Source organism: Anomaloglossus baeobatrachus, chromosome 1 (assembly GCF_048569485.1).
Source record: "Anomaloglossus baeobatrachus isolate aAnoBae1 chromosome 1, aAnoBae1.hap1, whole genome shotgun sequence".
NCBI lineage: Eukaryota > Metazoa > Chordata > Amphibia > Anura > Aromobatidae > Anomaloglossus > Anomaloglossus baeobatrachus.
In genome coordinates this window covers 805,480,197-805,495,682 of record NC_134353.1, presented here as the reverse complement: position 1 = coordinate 805,495,682, position 15,486 = coordinate 805,480,197, and the positions used below count along the sequence as shown (strand labels likewise).

The 15,486-nt window shown below is 43.6% G+C and overlaps 1 protein-coding gene across 2 annotated transcripts in view; it reads right to left on the bottom strand.

Annotated features, from left to right (window-relative positions):
* The window catches only part of FBXL17 (F-box and leucine rich repeat protein 17), a 976,700-nt gene that overhangs the window by 948,210 nt on the left and 13,004 nt on the right, over positions 1-15,486 (bottom strand). For both annotated transcript variants that reach the window (XM_075325027.1, XM_075325028.1), the window contains exon 3: positions 826-1,083. In XM_075325027.1, coding sequence (XP_075181142.1) covers positions 826-1,083 — 258 coding nt within the window. The remainder of the gene's footprint in view (positions 1-825; positions 1,084-15,486) is intronic.

The following is a 15,486-nucleotide window of genomic DNA, read 5'->3' as shown; positions in this document are numbered from 1 at the left end:
ATGGCTAAATACACTAAAAATGCAAAGAGAGATATTATTACCTTGCTGTAACTTATGTTGTGGGACCTCTGGGTGAAAGTAATAATGGAGGTCTTTAATCCAAAGTAATACATGTGAAAGCAACAAAAGTAAGCATAGGTCATCATGATCAGATCAGTGGGATTCTGACACCCGGCACCAGCATCGATCAGCTGCTATCAGCTCCGGTAGTGGCCAGATGTGGACAGTGAATGGAGCGGAGCAGCACAGCTCTGCGTACTGCGTGGTAGCAGCTCCTGGGTGCAGCGCTGCTCACAATCGTTTCAAAAAGGACCTGATCTGCAGTACCAGCAATGGCCACTAAGCACCGTGCAGCGCTGTGCTAATCCACTCCGTACACCGTTAACATCTGGCCACTGCCAGAGCTGACAACAGTTATATGGTGGGAGAGCCTGTCGGGAGTCGGATTCCCACTGATCCAGTAATGATGACCTCTCCTGAGGGTACGTCGTCAATATCATAGCACTTTATAATAGTAATGTATTGCTAAAATGACTCAGGCTGTAGATTGAATATTAAAATTAAATTTAGGTGAGATTATGCCTGTGTCCGAGCCAAAGGCACAAAGTAGGACGTACCTAAATATTTCACAGATGTAACTCCAATACTAAACAACTTAGGACAGGTAACATAAATGGCTAGTAGATTACATTGGAGGCTTTAACCAGTCTTAGGTAGGCAGCACTTATCATAAGATGGATATTAAGACAACCAGCAGATCCACTTTCCACCACTAAATTGTGGCTGTAAAGTCTGGGTTATCCGCCATATAAGCCCTCGTCATACCTGCTTGATTGCTTCATCAGTGAGCCGATCCTGGTTGCCAACATGAACTTTTTGCAGCCCAGTACAATGCACGGCCATAGAGATGAGTGAGGAGTCACACAGCTGCTTACACCGGTAGGCGGTGTATTTCACCAGGCCAGAACACTTGGCTGCCACCATCCCAACCCCAGCATCCGTTACATTTAGACAGTCGGAAATGTTGAGTTCTGTAATGTTCCAAAACCTGGAAGCTATTCTTTCCAATATGTCATCTTTAACCTGTAAAGAAAGCTGAGAATTAGTCATGTACTACAGTCTCAACCAATATGAAAGATATATCATCAATATGCTTCATCTTTATAGCCTCAATAACATGTTCAACACAGAAACACTGACAAACTGACAATATTTGCTCCATACGTCAGATACTGTACATCAAAATAATGAGTACACCCTTCAAATTTTTTGTAAATATTTTAATTATATCTTTTCATGGGACAACACTGAAGATGGATGACACTTTGATACAATGTAGTCAGTGTATAGCTTATATAAAAGAATAAATTTGTTGCGCTCTCTATATAACTCAACACACAGCTACTAAGGTATAAACAGTTGGCAGAAGTCAGTACACCCCTAAATGAAACTGGCCAAATTGGGCACAAAGTTTCAATATTGTGTGTGCCCACCATTATTTTCAAGCATTTTCGGCATAGGAATGACAGCGATGAGCCATGCAGACCAATTTGATGCAGAGTGCGGCTGACCCCTTCCTTATAACCTCAGCACTCGTAGGTCTATTTTGAAAAGACAACCTCTGGCTATGATGTTGAGCACGTGAACTCAACTACTTTGGTCGACAATGGGGAGAGGCCTGTTCTGAGTGGAATCTGTCTTGTTAAACCACTGTATGGTCTTGGCCACCATGCTGCAGCTCAGTTCAGGGTGTTGGCAATCTTAATATAGAGCAGCAAGTCTTTTTTTCAGATACTCAGAGAATGCTTTGCCATGATAACAGAAAATGTAACAAACCTACTCCCCATTCACACTGAAACCTTGCAACACTAATCAGCCATGTGACACCAGGAAGAGAAAATGGCCAACTGGGCATAATTTAGTCAATTTAGGAGTGTACTCACTTTGGTTGCCAGCAGTTTTAACAGTAATGGCTGCGTGTTGTTATTTAGAGGTCACACTAAAATGTCATGCCCTGGTCCCCTACAGGGCAACGGGTCGGCACCTAGTACGCGGCTCCATACTGTCTACCCATCCTGCTGTCCTTCCTTCCATACAAGGTTCTCACTCGGATCGTAGTCCTGGATGCTCTTTCAGCTTTCTGCCTGTGACCTGCTCCTTTAGAAACATGCAAGCACTTAACAGGTTTTCAAGGACCTTCCTTAGGCAACGCCCCCCGCATCCTGCTGTGATTTAAAGGGCCAGTACTCCTTAACCTGGAAGTGCTATTGCAGAGAGGCAATAAATATATGATGCATCCTTCCCTTCTGGGAGGTGCCTTGAGCAACGACTTTGTCCCTTAGTGTGACGTTGCTTTCTGTCAGGTCCCTGTTCCCTAACTTCGTTGTTTAACCCTGCTCCCAATATCCGTACCCTGCCTCTGCTAAGAGCCGGCCATGCCTGTCTGCAGCTCCACTCCTTACCTGGGTCCCTGCGCTCCACCAAGTTCTTACCTGTCCGGCGTGACCACTCCGCTTCAGTTTGCTGGATCGGATGAAGTAACGACAGAGGAGGTCCTTACCGAGCTGCCTGTGTCAAATCCTTCCTACTACTGGATCTAGGGCTGGCTCAGTGTTACCATCTTCCTCCACTGGGACTGGGTTTCAGATCGTACCTACTGTGCATTGCTACTCTGACATACCTACAGGTATTAGGACTGTTCCTGCGCTGGCTGTACTTGCACTCTAGACTCTACCCTTGGAACTTTTGTTGTTTGGCACTGGTTGTGCTTTGATCATTAAAGTCCCTTCCTTCCCTCAGCCTTTGTTCAAGTCTGTCTCTGGGGTCAGCTGCTACAGTCCTCTGTGGTCCTGTGGGTTCACTACCACGCTCCCCCATCGGTAGCATAACACAAAGTTACACCGTTATACAAGCTGTACACTAACTACATTACATTGTATTGAAGTGTCACATCTTCAGTGTTGTCCCACGAAAATATATAAAAAGGGCGTGGCCTGGATATGGCTGCGACGAGTCACACACCGTGACAGCTCCCTGCCTCCAGCAATTTATCTTGCCGCATACAAGTGTCTTTTCCCCTGTGCACCAGTCCATATGAGGGGGAAAGTTGGCCTGCGCTCCCAGGGGCCCAGAGACGCAACACTCAGCAAGCAGAGGAGATATCGCCTGGTATTTGGCCCCTGCCTCCTTGCCTCGGGAGAGATCAGTTCCAACCAATATGGAGGATGCAGAGTGACCTTGTGACGCTCTGGCCTGCAGCTGTCAGCTAACGGGCCTCTTCCCCTGCTGCGATGCCTCTAAAGTTACCCGGAGTGTCGCTTGCTACACTGACAGTACTCGATCCTCAAGGGGGGGGGGGGCAGATCCTGGACCTCCTGCACAGGCCCCCTCCCATGCTCTGACCCGAGGCCTTGCAGGGGGAACCCTGCTTACTGCCACGTACAGCTGCCATGACAAGCCTCAGTCAGGGAGATCATTTCCTAACACCACATGCAGTACCTGAGCTCTCGAGCCTCCAATCCCAGATTAACTCTATGCCTACCAAAAATGACATGGAAGACTATATCTTCAGGCTCAAGGAAGTTTGCAACATGGACTTAAGTCCAAACTCTGTAATCCTTTCCTCGGGATCTCCATCTTCAGTTGGCCTCACAGCAGCAGCTTATTGACCAGCACTCTAGCCTCAAACAAATGCTTTTTGACGTCACTGAAAATGCAGAAAATCGCAACCGGAGAATCAATATCAGGGTCCGTGGCCTGCCTGAGGCTACTAGGCTGCAGGACCTTATCCCAACCCTGCAGGATATTTTCAATTCTCTCCTGGTCAAGATAGACCAGGCTCATCGTATCCTCACATCACGTGACCGGGTGGCGGATATTCAAAAGGACGGCGCGGTCTCCTTCTCACTGCACTTACTCCTCCCGGAAGAAGCGGTGTTTACCGCGAAACGGCCGTCGGAGGTCCTCTCTGGCTTGGCCTGGATCCCCCTAACCACCACTGTACTTAGGTAAGCACCTTTCCACCCTCCCTATGTGGACATACAAAGGCTGATGTATGGGTTTTAATCTGTATACATGGGTCCTCCACTATGGTTCTAGTGACTCCATGAATATTGTATATATAATTCTTTATCCAGCAACAATGTATGCATCAGCACGGGTGCTTCTTTTGAATCAGGCTCGGTTTGCAGGATCTGTTAAATTTTGCTGACTAATGGAATCGATGTGATTCAGCATTTTATACTCATTCAGATTGCCTGCAAGCTGGCCTGCTTCAGCTCTGATACCCTGACCCTATAAAAGTTATTTTCAGTGTGGTTCTTGGGATCCGGGTATTTAATCCCTCTGTCTTGCTCGCTATGTCCTCTATACAAGTTGTTGTTATCTATTGATATTTATAATAAATTTCTACTTTTGCACTAAAACTCCTAGTGCTCTTGTTTTTTGAAATTGCTCCTGGAGTGTGTTGTCTCAGGGCCACACTGGAGGGTTAATTCTATACCCTGTCTGGTGCTGCCCACAATGAGACCTTAAGCTATGACCATGAGGCTCTTTGTTTGGTCATCGTACCCTGGGTCCGCGGAGCACGGATGTATCAAGACCATAAGAGAGGTTATATGCAAAGTACACTTTTTCCAGCTCAATGAGGCCATCATGCAGAAAGCAAGGGATAAGGATCAGATTGACTTTGATGGGGCATTTCTTCAGCTTTTGTCTGACCTCTCCCACCCCACACTTGCCAAGCGTCGTGCGCTTTGGCCTCTTCTGGCAACCCTCCGCGGTCATAATATTGCCTAAACCTTGGAATATCCCTTCCAGCTTCAGGTGCAGAGGTGCAACGCAGTTCTCCTGCTTCGCTCTCCCGCTGATGTCCTGAACTTCATTGCAGCTTTTGATCTTCTGCCTCTTCTCATCCCGGAGTGGCCATTTACCCCTCCCCTCCCACAGAGGGGGCCTTGCAGGGTTCTGCGGACCGGGAAAGACCAGATTTATTAAATCCGGGACTTTGCCTGAGGATTGTGGGATGGGTGGCTGACCCCCTTTCCCCCTGGCTTCTGCAGGCTTAGTTGACTTCTCCCGCCATTTTAATTATTAGTGCACTTCTAATAAGTTAATACATTTGTTGGTTTGTTCCTGACCTATGTTCTAAAGCTCCATGGCGGTCTCCCCCCCCCTTCCCTCGCTGCCTTCCAGGTCTGCAACCTGCTTGGTTGGGGCGGGGTGGGGTCTTGATGAATGTGTTATGGTATTTGTTAAGCAATGATGGGTCCTTGAGCACTACTAGTGGTGTACCCCCCTCCCCCTTGCACCATTCCCTTTCCCCCCTCCCCTTTTTTTTCCTCTGCCCTCTTCCCCTTGCCCTCCCTTCCCTCTCCTCCAGGGTGCACTGGAACTTGCCTAAGATTTCTTATTGGCAAGGGGAGGCTGGATGCTCTTTAGTGCCTTTATATGGTCACTCCCCCCTTTAGGGAGTGTTATTGTAACACAGTTTTACAGTTATTGCTGTTTTGTTTCTCCCGGTTCTGTGTAGAAGCCAGGACTAATATCTGTAGGGGTTTTCCAGGTGAGCCCCTCTTTTCTTCTCTACTTATCATTCTCTTCCCCAAACTTACCCATCCTTCCTTCTTTCCTTTCCCTTCCGATCCCGCCTCTTCCTGGTCTCTTCACCCTCTATTGCCCCTATTGCTCCCTTCTTTTGCTAGGCATGACTGCCTTGAACCTATGCTCCTACAATGTCAGGGGATTCAATACCCCGGAGAATAGATCACAAACCCTTTACCACATGCAGAATAAACGTGTGCATATTCTTTGCTCCAAGAAACCCATTTCAAAACGAACCACAATCCTACACTCAAGAGCAAATACTACACTAAGTGGTGCCACAGCTCTAATGCTGAGTCAAGGTCGAGGAGGGTGAGCATTACTTTACACAAATCACTGCCTGCCACTATAGACCATCAATCAGACTCTAATGGGCGTTTCCTATTTCTTAAGCTATGTATGTTTCACAGTGTTCACAATTGAAAATTTCTATCTACCTATCCAGGACCAGGTTTGAGCCTGCAGAAGATACCTTAATCATCTCTGTGGATTTGCTGAGGGATCGATTATACTGGGAGGAAACATGAACTTCTTGATGGATCGCATTGCCGACACTTCCTCGGGTAGGTCCCATGTACCGACTTATAAGGTGGCTTCCCTTAAGTCTTAACTCTTGGAATTACAACTAGTTTATGTGTGGAGACTAATCCACCCTAGAGGCAGTGATTACACATACTATTCAGGAGTTCTTAACTCCTATAGCAGAATAGATATGTTCTTGGTCAGCCACCGTCTGCTCTCTCTCGAACCGATCTCCTCTATAGAGTCTATGGTCTGGTTAGACCATGCCACTGTTGCCCTATTGTTCACAATTTCTGACGCAGCCCCTAGAGAGTGAAACTGGTCTCTTAACCCCGCCCTCCTCAAAGATTCCACATGTCTAGCAGCGGTCAAAGAGGTTATAGGTGACTTCCTTACAAAACACAGTGCTGATACCCATCCCTTGCCAGTACAATGGGAGGCCCTCAAGTGTGTAGTGAGGGGTACTCTGATACAGCAAGGCTCCAGGATCAAAAAAGATAAATAGGTTTAATATAGAGCGCTTGTTGCTCAAGGTCTTGAAATGAAGTATAAGTGGGATTGGGACCCTCGGGTGCTTGCTGACCTGATCAATGCCAGATCTGATCTCAGAACCCTATTGGACAAAGCCTCAGCTCGGTACCTGGATAGAACTCGACAATATTTGTATGACTACTGCAACAAACCGGGCAGAGCATTAGCAAAGTTCCTGCACCCCCGTGTCCCAGCGGCATTTGTTCCCATCATTCAGAGATCCTCATGGGAACCGCTACATAAACCAGAGGAGATTTCAGAAGCCTTTTGAGAATACTACAACTCACTCTATAATTTCAGAGTCCCGCTCGCTGACATGTCTCCTGAGTTTTTTGGCTTTTGGGATGACGCTTACGTGGCGGACATGCCCCTTCCCTCTCTCCCAAAACAGGAGGCTGTGGCCTTGGATGACCCAGTCTCTGACCTGGAGATCTCTGCAACATTGAAAGAGTTGGCAAATGGGAATAGTCCCAGGCCAGATGGATTCTCTGCAGACTTCTATAAAACCTTCCAGGCAGAATTAGTTCAGTTTTTCTGCAAAACGTTTAATGCCATTTCCCTCGACTGCCCCTTCACACCACAGACTGTCAGCCACCATCTCCATCACCCAAAACCAGGTAAAGACCATAGCCTTTATTCCAACTGCCGACCAATTTAATTAACGTCGATGTCAAAATATTTGCTAAACTTATTCTTAATTATTTGGGTCCGCTCCTCCCCAACTCCATCCATAACGATCAGGTGGGGTTTATACAACAGCGGGAAGCCCGGGATAATAATACCTTTCTTATATTGTATCTTCGAAGGCAACGTCTCTCGGCATGCCTTCTTTCGATCGGTGCAGAAAAATCTTTTGACCGACTGAATTGGCCTTTCCTTCACTCGGTGCTGACTCAATTAGGTATCAAAGAGCTCATGCTCAATAGGATTATGGCCCTATATCTCTACCCCACAGCTAGTAAATAACATCCTCTCCTCCCCTTTTCCTATTTCTAATAAGACTTCACAGGGGTGCCCTCTTTCCCCCCTATTGTACATCATACCCATGGAATCACCTTGCTGTAGCCATTCAGATCCCTCCACATTACGGCTCCCCACATAAAAGGGAAACAGGTAAAACTATCTCTCTATGTGGACAATCTCCTATTATACCTGACCAATCCATGTCTCCTTCCCGGCCCTAATAAAAGAATTTGAGAGGTTTGGGGAACTATCCAACTTTAAGGTTAATTGCATGGGACCTATTCAGGAGTATCCCTCTCCTGGTGGGTGTTCCTCCAGCTCTGGACTTTGTCCACAGTTGGCAGTCTCATAGGCGTCCACGTTTGCCTAATTCCTCTTTTGAGTCCTTGGTGAAGTCGGCTTCTTCTCCCTCTCACCTGATCTCTCAACCATACTCAATCCACACAGGTGTGCCTAGAGGCGTCGCCTGACTATCTGGATGCCTGGCAGGACGAACTACAGATCACACTGTAGGACGTGGATTGCTCTAAAATGTTTTACTCTAACCCATAAAATGTCTGTCTCCTGTCTTAGCCAGGAAAAGAATTTTAAAATATTGATGCACTGGTATGGATGCCCAGTCTTCTTGCATTGGTTTTTCCCCTCAGTTCCAGATCTTTACTGAAGATGTGGCACGGAAGTTGGTACCATGACACACGTGTGGTGGTCCTATGAACGACTCCGGTCATTCTGGTCCTCTATTTTTATAGTCTACTACCAGGTGTCAGGCAGTTGCCTGGTTCCGACCCCTCAGCTTGCTCTTCTCTCCCTCTTGCCTGGCAGTTTGGCGGCTGTCAAGACAGATGTCCTGAGATTCTTTCTGACAGCTGCTTGAAAGGCTATCCCCAGGCACTGGAGGTCCCCTGATCCGCTGTCTGTGGGGGGAGTGGATTTCGGAACTAAATCTTTTAGAGCAAATGTAATCCCTTATGGTGATCGATTACAACTCATGGGACCGGTATCAAAAATTTGGTTCCCATGGCCATGCTTCAAGGAGAGCCCTCTGTTTGCTGACTGGCTTGTCTGATATTGTTGAGATATTTGCCTAGCCACTCCTTCTCTCCTCCACTCCTTCTTGATCCTCTGTTTTTCCCTCCCTTTTTTTCTCCTTCTTCCCTTTTTTTCTTTGCTCTCACTCTTTTTTCTTCTACTTTTTCTGTTATGTAATCCATTGTTTAAGATACATAAATAATCCCTGATATTTTTGCTGATCATATTTGACCTACTCACGATCGGCTTGTAATGAGACTGACTAATTTTCTCCTGTTTTTCATCGTGCTCTGGAATGGGAACTTTGAAACGTTCTCAGCCTTTTTGGCCTATCGTGTCTCAGTTTCTTTTATGGGGTAAGGTAGTGAATAATGAAAAACTTCCAATACATCAAAATATCAGACATGTTATAATACAACTATTGAAATCAAGACATCCACCCATCCAAACTGCAATCACCTTGCATGAACAAGACTTCAACTTAGTGTAGAAATGGCGAGAACTTTGTAGTAGACAGTGATCCCTAATTGTTCCTTAACTTACAAAACCCTCCACCAGGCTTCAATCTACCAAGGAAAACATGGGTTAGTCTAAATCGTATCAGAACAAACTTTGGCTTCTGTGCAGATCTTATGTACAAGTTGGGAAAATTTGACTCTCCGACCTGTGACTGGAGCAGATCGCCAAACTATCCAGCACATTGTTGAGCAGTGCCCCCTTGGATCCTACCATGGTGACAAGAATTATTTCTATACTGTAAATGACAATGCTATTGCAGATATAGAAAATCTTGATATTCGACTTTGATTTTTATCCTTTTGATATTTTTCAATCATTGTCTATTGACTGGTGTTGATTTTTATAAGATGTTAAGGTATACATACATTCATACGATTAAATAAATTTTATGGGGTTTGAAGCCATATTTATGTCGATATGTGTTTGTTATTTAACTTTAACTTTGTTCTTTGATAAACTCAATAAAAATTATTTACAGTAAAAATATATAACAAAATATTTACAAAAATGTGAGGGGTGTACTCATTTTTGTGATATACTCTGTTTCCAGGCACCAAATAAAAAATACCATAAAAATGTAAAATAACATCATTTGTTCATAGTTTTATATGGAGCAAATAAATGCTCTATAACCAGCCTTTAGCGTTTTCTCTGAAACCTAAAAAAACCAAACTTTTTTTCTTTTTAAAACAGTAAAGTACATTTCATTTCCTTCCTAATGAAAGAAGCACTTGACAGAAGTAATTTATGTTTACGCTGTTTTAACTGCTATAACAAAAAAAAATAAAAAATGAAAAAATAAAAAAAATAAATAAATATGTTTTTGTATAAACAAAGTCATTCTTCATCATGCTTTACAAGGAGTAATTAGCAGCGTGCACACAGCCGCCATCGCTCTGAATTGGGAGGATCTGAAATGAGATCCACGTGATGGACGATACCCGCTCAACACAGATAATGCTGACGGCGTCTCCTTGCACCAGGATACAGGGGATGGGGATGGGGCCCACCTGCCTCCCCATGTGAATTTCCTTAATTCCACCATCACCTTCCACGGTTTATGAATTGTCAGCAGGCGCTTTTGTTTTTGCTAGTTTTTATTACGGTGTTGTGATTTAACAATGGGAATAAAAAAAAAAAAAAAATGGTTTACTGTTAAAATCATGAAGGGGTTAAAATTCACATTAGAATCTATGATGTACTGGTATGTCCAAAGTGGTGTCCCTGCCTTTGATGTGGGCTCATACGCTGAGCCCGCACCTTTCCCTGCACATGTCAACTGATCAGCTGACATGTGCCTCTAAAGCCCCCATTACACAGTGATTTCGTTATCGAGATCGCTGAACCTTCACAGGTTTTGTGACGCAACAGCGACCTCGCTGGTGATCTTGCTACGTGTGACACATAGCAGCAACCAGCCCCCCACTGCGATATCGTCGATCGTACCTGAACGTCCTGGTTCATTTTTTGATCGTTGGTGTCCCGCTGGGCAGCATTCATCGCTGTGTTTGACACCATAACAACGACGAACGGCCTCGTTGGCACGCCTGGGTGGAAACACTACGCCTCTATCGAGGTCTGAGTTGTCAGTATAGCTGCTATGTGACAGGGTCACAACGACCACCGTGGTCGTTATATGGATCGCCGTATCGTTGCTGCGTCGTTAATTAGATCTGCCTGTTTGACAGCTCACTAGTGACCATGTAGCGACGTGCAAACGATCCTGACCAGGTCGTGTCATTGTTGGGATCGGTGGAACGTCGCTATGTGTAACGGGATCCTTACAGCAGCAGGTGGATCGGAGTTTGGCCACCGCTGTAAACTAGTTAAATCCTGTTCTCAATCTCTGACCACAGGATTCCACACGCGCCGGTGGGGAGCGAATCATTCCCTGCTCCCATTGGTGGCTCCATGACGTGATTGCGGGGCACTGATGCATTGTCTTTATAGCCAAGGGTCAGCTAATGACCCCTGTCACTTTCATGACGTAGTTCCTGTGAACATCTGCTGAGTTCCGAAATTCACACGAGGACAGCATTTGTGCTGTACAGAGCGGTCCTGATGCATTGCTCACAATGTACAGCACAAGCAGTTTGAGTGTCGCAGCTTTAAGTTCCCTAAGGGAACTAGTAAAAACAATCAAAAGTATATAAAACAATCAAAAGTATATTTTATAGAGATATATCTATATCTAATATATAAAGCTCAGAGTATGCATGTACCGTATTTTTCGGACCATAAGACGCACTTTTTTCCCCCAAATGTTGGGGGAAAGTTGGGGGTGTGTCTTATGGTCTGACTATAGGGCTGCGGCCGGGAATGAGGGTGCTGCGGTGGAGCGAGTCATCGCGGGCACGAGCAGGCAGCAGCAGCGCCTGCCGTGACCACGTGGGCCCGCTCATTACATATGCACGCCCATCCTCCCGCCCATCTCTCAGCGCAGAAGCCGGTGCTGACAGGTGGGCGGGAGGACGAGCGGGGACGCGCGCATAGTAAAGAGCCAGTCCGCATGATCACCCCCGGCAACTACAGCCTGGAGTGATCATGTGCAGCTGTATTCACTGCCCCCCTGCGCGTCATGCAGTGCACCCCCCCAATTGTTTTTGCCATTTGGGTTTTGCACTGCAAAGCTGAGTTTTTGACCAAAGTTCTGCAACAAAAAGGCTGCAGTTTGAACTGCATAGTGCGGACAAGAAACCCAAATTCCCATAGACTTTGCTTGAAAAGCAGAACACAACCATTTTGGCAAAGCAGCAAAAAAAGCAGGTAAAAAGCACCGTGCGGACATAGCCTAAGGGTATATGAGCAGGATAGGGGTATATGAGCAGGATGGGGGGTTTATAGCAGGATCATATACAAGGCAGGAGGATCATTACCAGGATGGGGTACCTTAGTAGAGAATTTGGGAACATTACCCCCATAACAGTGTCAGCAGCAGATCCTCGCCCCATAACAGTGTGTCATAACCACATTTTTTTGCTTAAAGTTTTATTTTCCTATTTTACTCCTCTAAAACCAGGGTGAGTCTTATAGTCCGGTGCGTCTTATAGTCCGAAAAATACGGTATGTATGTATGTGTGTATGTCCGCTAAAGAAATTTGCATCGTCGAATTTACAATCAAGAAATTTTGCACAGACGCCCCATGTGACTCAGGGAACGTCATAGACTATGTTTGGGTGGGAAAATTTAACACCATGCTTTCCAGTTACTCTACAAAAATCCTGCAGACATTAAACTGAATGGAGCTGGGAGCTGCAGGCTATAAATAGCAACTGTCAGTGGTTGCTATAGGAACAAAATAAACTGTTTGTATACGAAGCTTATGTGTGAGGAAAAAAGATATCGGTGGTGAGACGGATAGAGAGAGACAGCCCGGGCAAAGGGAGGGAGGGAGACAGAGAGGGAGGGAGAGACAGATACAGAGATTGAGACAGATAGACTGATGCAAATACAGACAAGGAAAGAGACAGACAGCGAGACAGACAAACAGCGACACACAGAGAGACTGGGAGAGAGACAGTTACTATCCCGGGTACTACTGGATGGATGGATGGATGGAGATATTATATATATATATATATATATATATATATATATATATATATATATATATATATATATATATATATATATATATATATATATATATATATATATATATATATATATATATATATTAGTCTTTAAAGATATGAAGAAAAAAAATTCAAATGACCCATGTTCTGCACCATTAAAAATGAAAAAAAAAAAACAAAAAATAAAACACATTTGTTATCGTCACATTGAGATGTATCAAAATATAAAACTAAATTAATCCAAATCATTTAAATCAATTTAAAAACACCAAAATTACATTTTTTTTTTAGTTGCCATAAAATTACAATAAAATGCAATAAGAAACAATCAAAACATTGTATCACTCAAATGATATTTGTAAAAACATCAGGGTGCAAAAAAATGAGCCATCACATAGCCCCAGATCCCTAAAAATGAGACCCCGTTCTTGGAAAATGGCCCAAAAAAAAAAAAAAAAAAAAAAAAAAAAAAAAAAGCACTAATTTTTGTTTTTGGAGTGGGGGGACAAATTTCTAAGAATTTTTTATTCACCGTTAAATTTAGAAAAACTATACGCTTGGTATCTATAAACTTGCACTGACCTGGGGCATCATACTGCCAGGTCAGTTTTACTATATAGTGAACATGCTAAATAAAAAAAAAAAAAAAAAAAAAACAAAAAAAAAAAAAACAGAAAGCAATTGTGGAATTGCCGTTGTGATTTTTTGCCACATTTTCTTGTGCACCATATGGTAAAACTAATGGTTTCATTTAAATATACAACTCGTCTGCCAAAAAACAATATGGAAATATTATGTTGGAAGAAGGGGGGGGAGGAACAAAAACTAAAAGAAAAAGAACGAAATTGCGGGGCAGTGAAGGACTTAAAAGCAAATTCACTACAGAATCCGGGTCCCAATACTCCTTGTGAATATCTCCTCAGGGGAAATAAAGTCTCCTCACCAGTGAGGACGAGCAGAGCGGTTATATAACAGTTATTTTATCAAAGCGACAGCAAGAAACCCGGTAAATGACCCATCAGGGAATCCTAACGGAAAGCAGAGACCTGAGGAAATATGCCCTCCGATTCTGCTCACATCACGGCTATTTACCATTTAACCCCTTCACCACTCAGCGATTTTCCCCTTCTTCCAAGAGCCATAACTTTTATTTTTCCATCAATATAGCCATGTGAAGGCTTGTTTTTTTTGCAGGATGGGTTTTACTTTTGAATGACACCATTCATTCTGCCCCATATTGTATTCACAAATAGGTAAACAAAGTGCAATTGCACACTTGTTTTTTTGTTTTAATTTAATATGTTGACTACATGGTAAAACTGACGTGGCATTATGATTCCCCCAGTTCAGTACGAGTTCATTGATACCAAACATGTATAATTCTACTTTTATCTAAGTGGTGGGAAAAAAAAAATAAATAAATTTGTAAATAAATAAATAAAAGAATTGAGCTTTTGTCGCCATTTTCCGAGACCCATAGCGTTCTCATTATTCAGGATCTGGGGTTGTGTGACTGCTTAGTTTTTGCATCTTGAGCTGACAGTTTTAAATTATATTACTTTTAGGTGGATGTGATGTTTGGATCGCCCGTTATTGCATTTTAATGCACAATTACGGCGCAAAAAAAAAAAACAAACACACACCACAATTCTGGCGTTTATCACCCTTCATCGACCATATTAATTGATTTTATATCTTGGTAAATCGGGCATTTCTGAACACAGCAATACCAAATATGAGGGGGTCTTATTGTTTTATTTTCAATGGGGCAAAAAGGGGGTGATTTGTTTTGTGGTTTTTTTTTTATTTTTTTTCATATTTTTTTTTGTTTTTAAAACCTTTTTATTTGTATCATTCTTTATTGATTTTTCTAGTCTCCTTAGGGGTCTCTATGCCTGCACTGTCTGATCGCTCTTATCAGGAGAAATGTTTATCTCCTGTGAGTGCTAGCGAGGAACAGTGCGATCCCTGCCAGAGCGTGTTAGAACACGCTATCAGAGTTTGACAACGTAATCTAATTAGTTAACCCCTTCAGCCCCCAGACTGTTTTCACCTTAAAGACCTGGCCATTTTTTGCAATTCTGACCACTGTCCTTTTATGATGTTATAACTCTGGAACGCTTCAATGGATCCTGGCGATTCTGACATTGCTTTTTCGTTACATATTGTACTTCATGTCAGTGGTAAACTTAGGCCACTATCTTTTGCGTTCATTTGTGAAAATTTCGGAAATTTGGCAAACATTTTGAAAATTTAGCAATTTACAAAATTTGAAATTTTATGCCCATAAAGCTGAGAGATATGTCACACAAAATAGTTGCTAAATAACATTTCCCACATGTCTACTTTACACCAGCCCAAATTTCGAAACAATTTTTTTTTTTTTTTTTTTCGTTAGGAGGGTTCAAAGTTCAGCATTTTTCATTTTTCCAACAAAATTTACAAAAAAAAATTTTATTTTTTTTTTTTTTTTTAGGCACCACATCCCATTTGGAGTGATTTCAGAAAACTAGGCGACAGAAAACACACAAAAGTGACCTCATTCTAAAATCTGCACCCTTCACTCTGCTCAGAACCACATCCAACAAGTTTATTAACCCTTTAGGAGCTTTAGGCTATGTGCGCACGTTGCGTACTAGCCCTGCAGATATTTCTGCAGCGATCTGAAGAGCACATGTGCGCTTTAGATCGCTGCAGAAATGTCCGTAGTGAGCGCCGATTCCATGCGCTCTGCCTGCAGCTCCT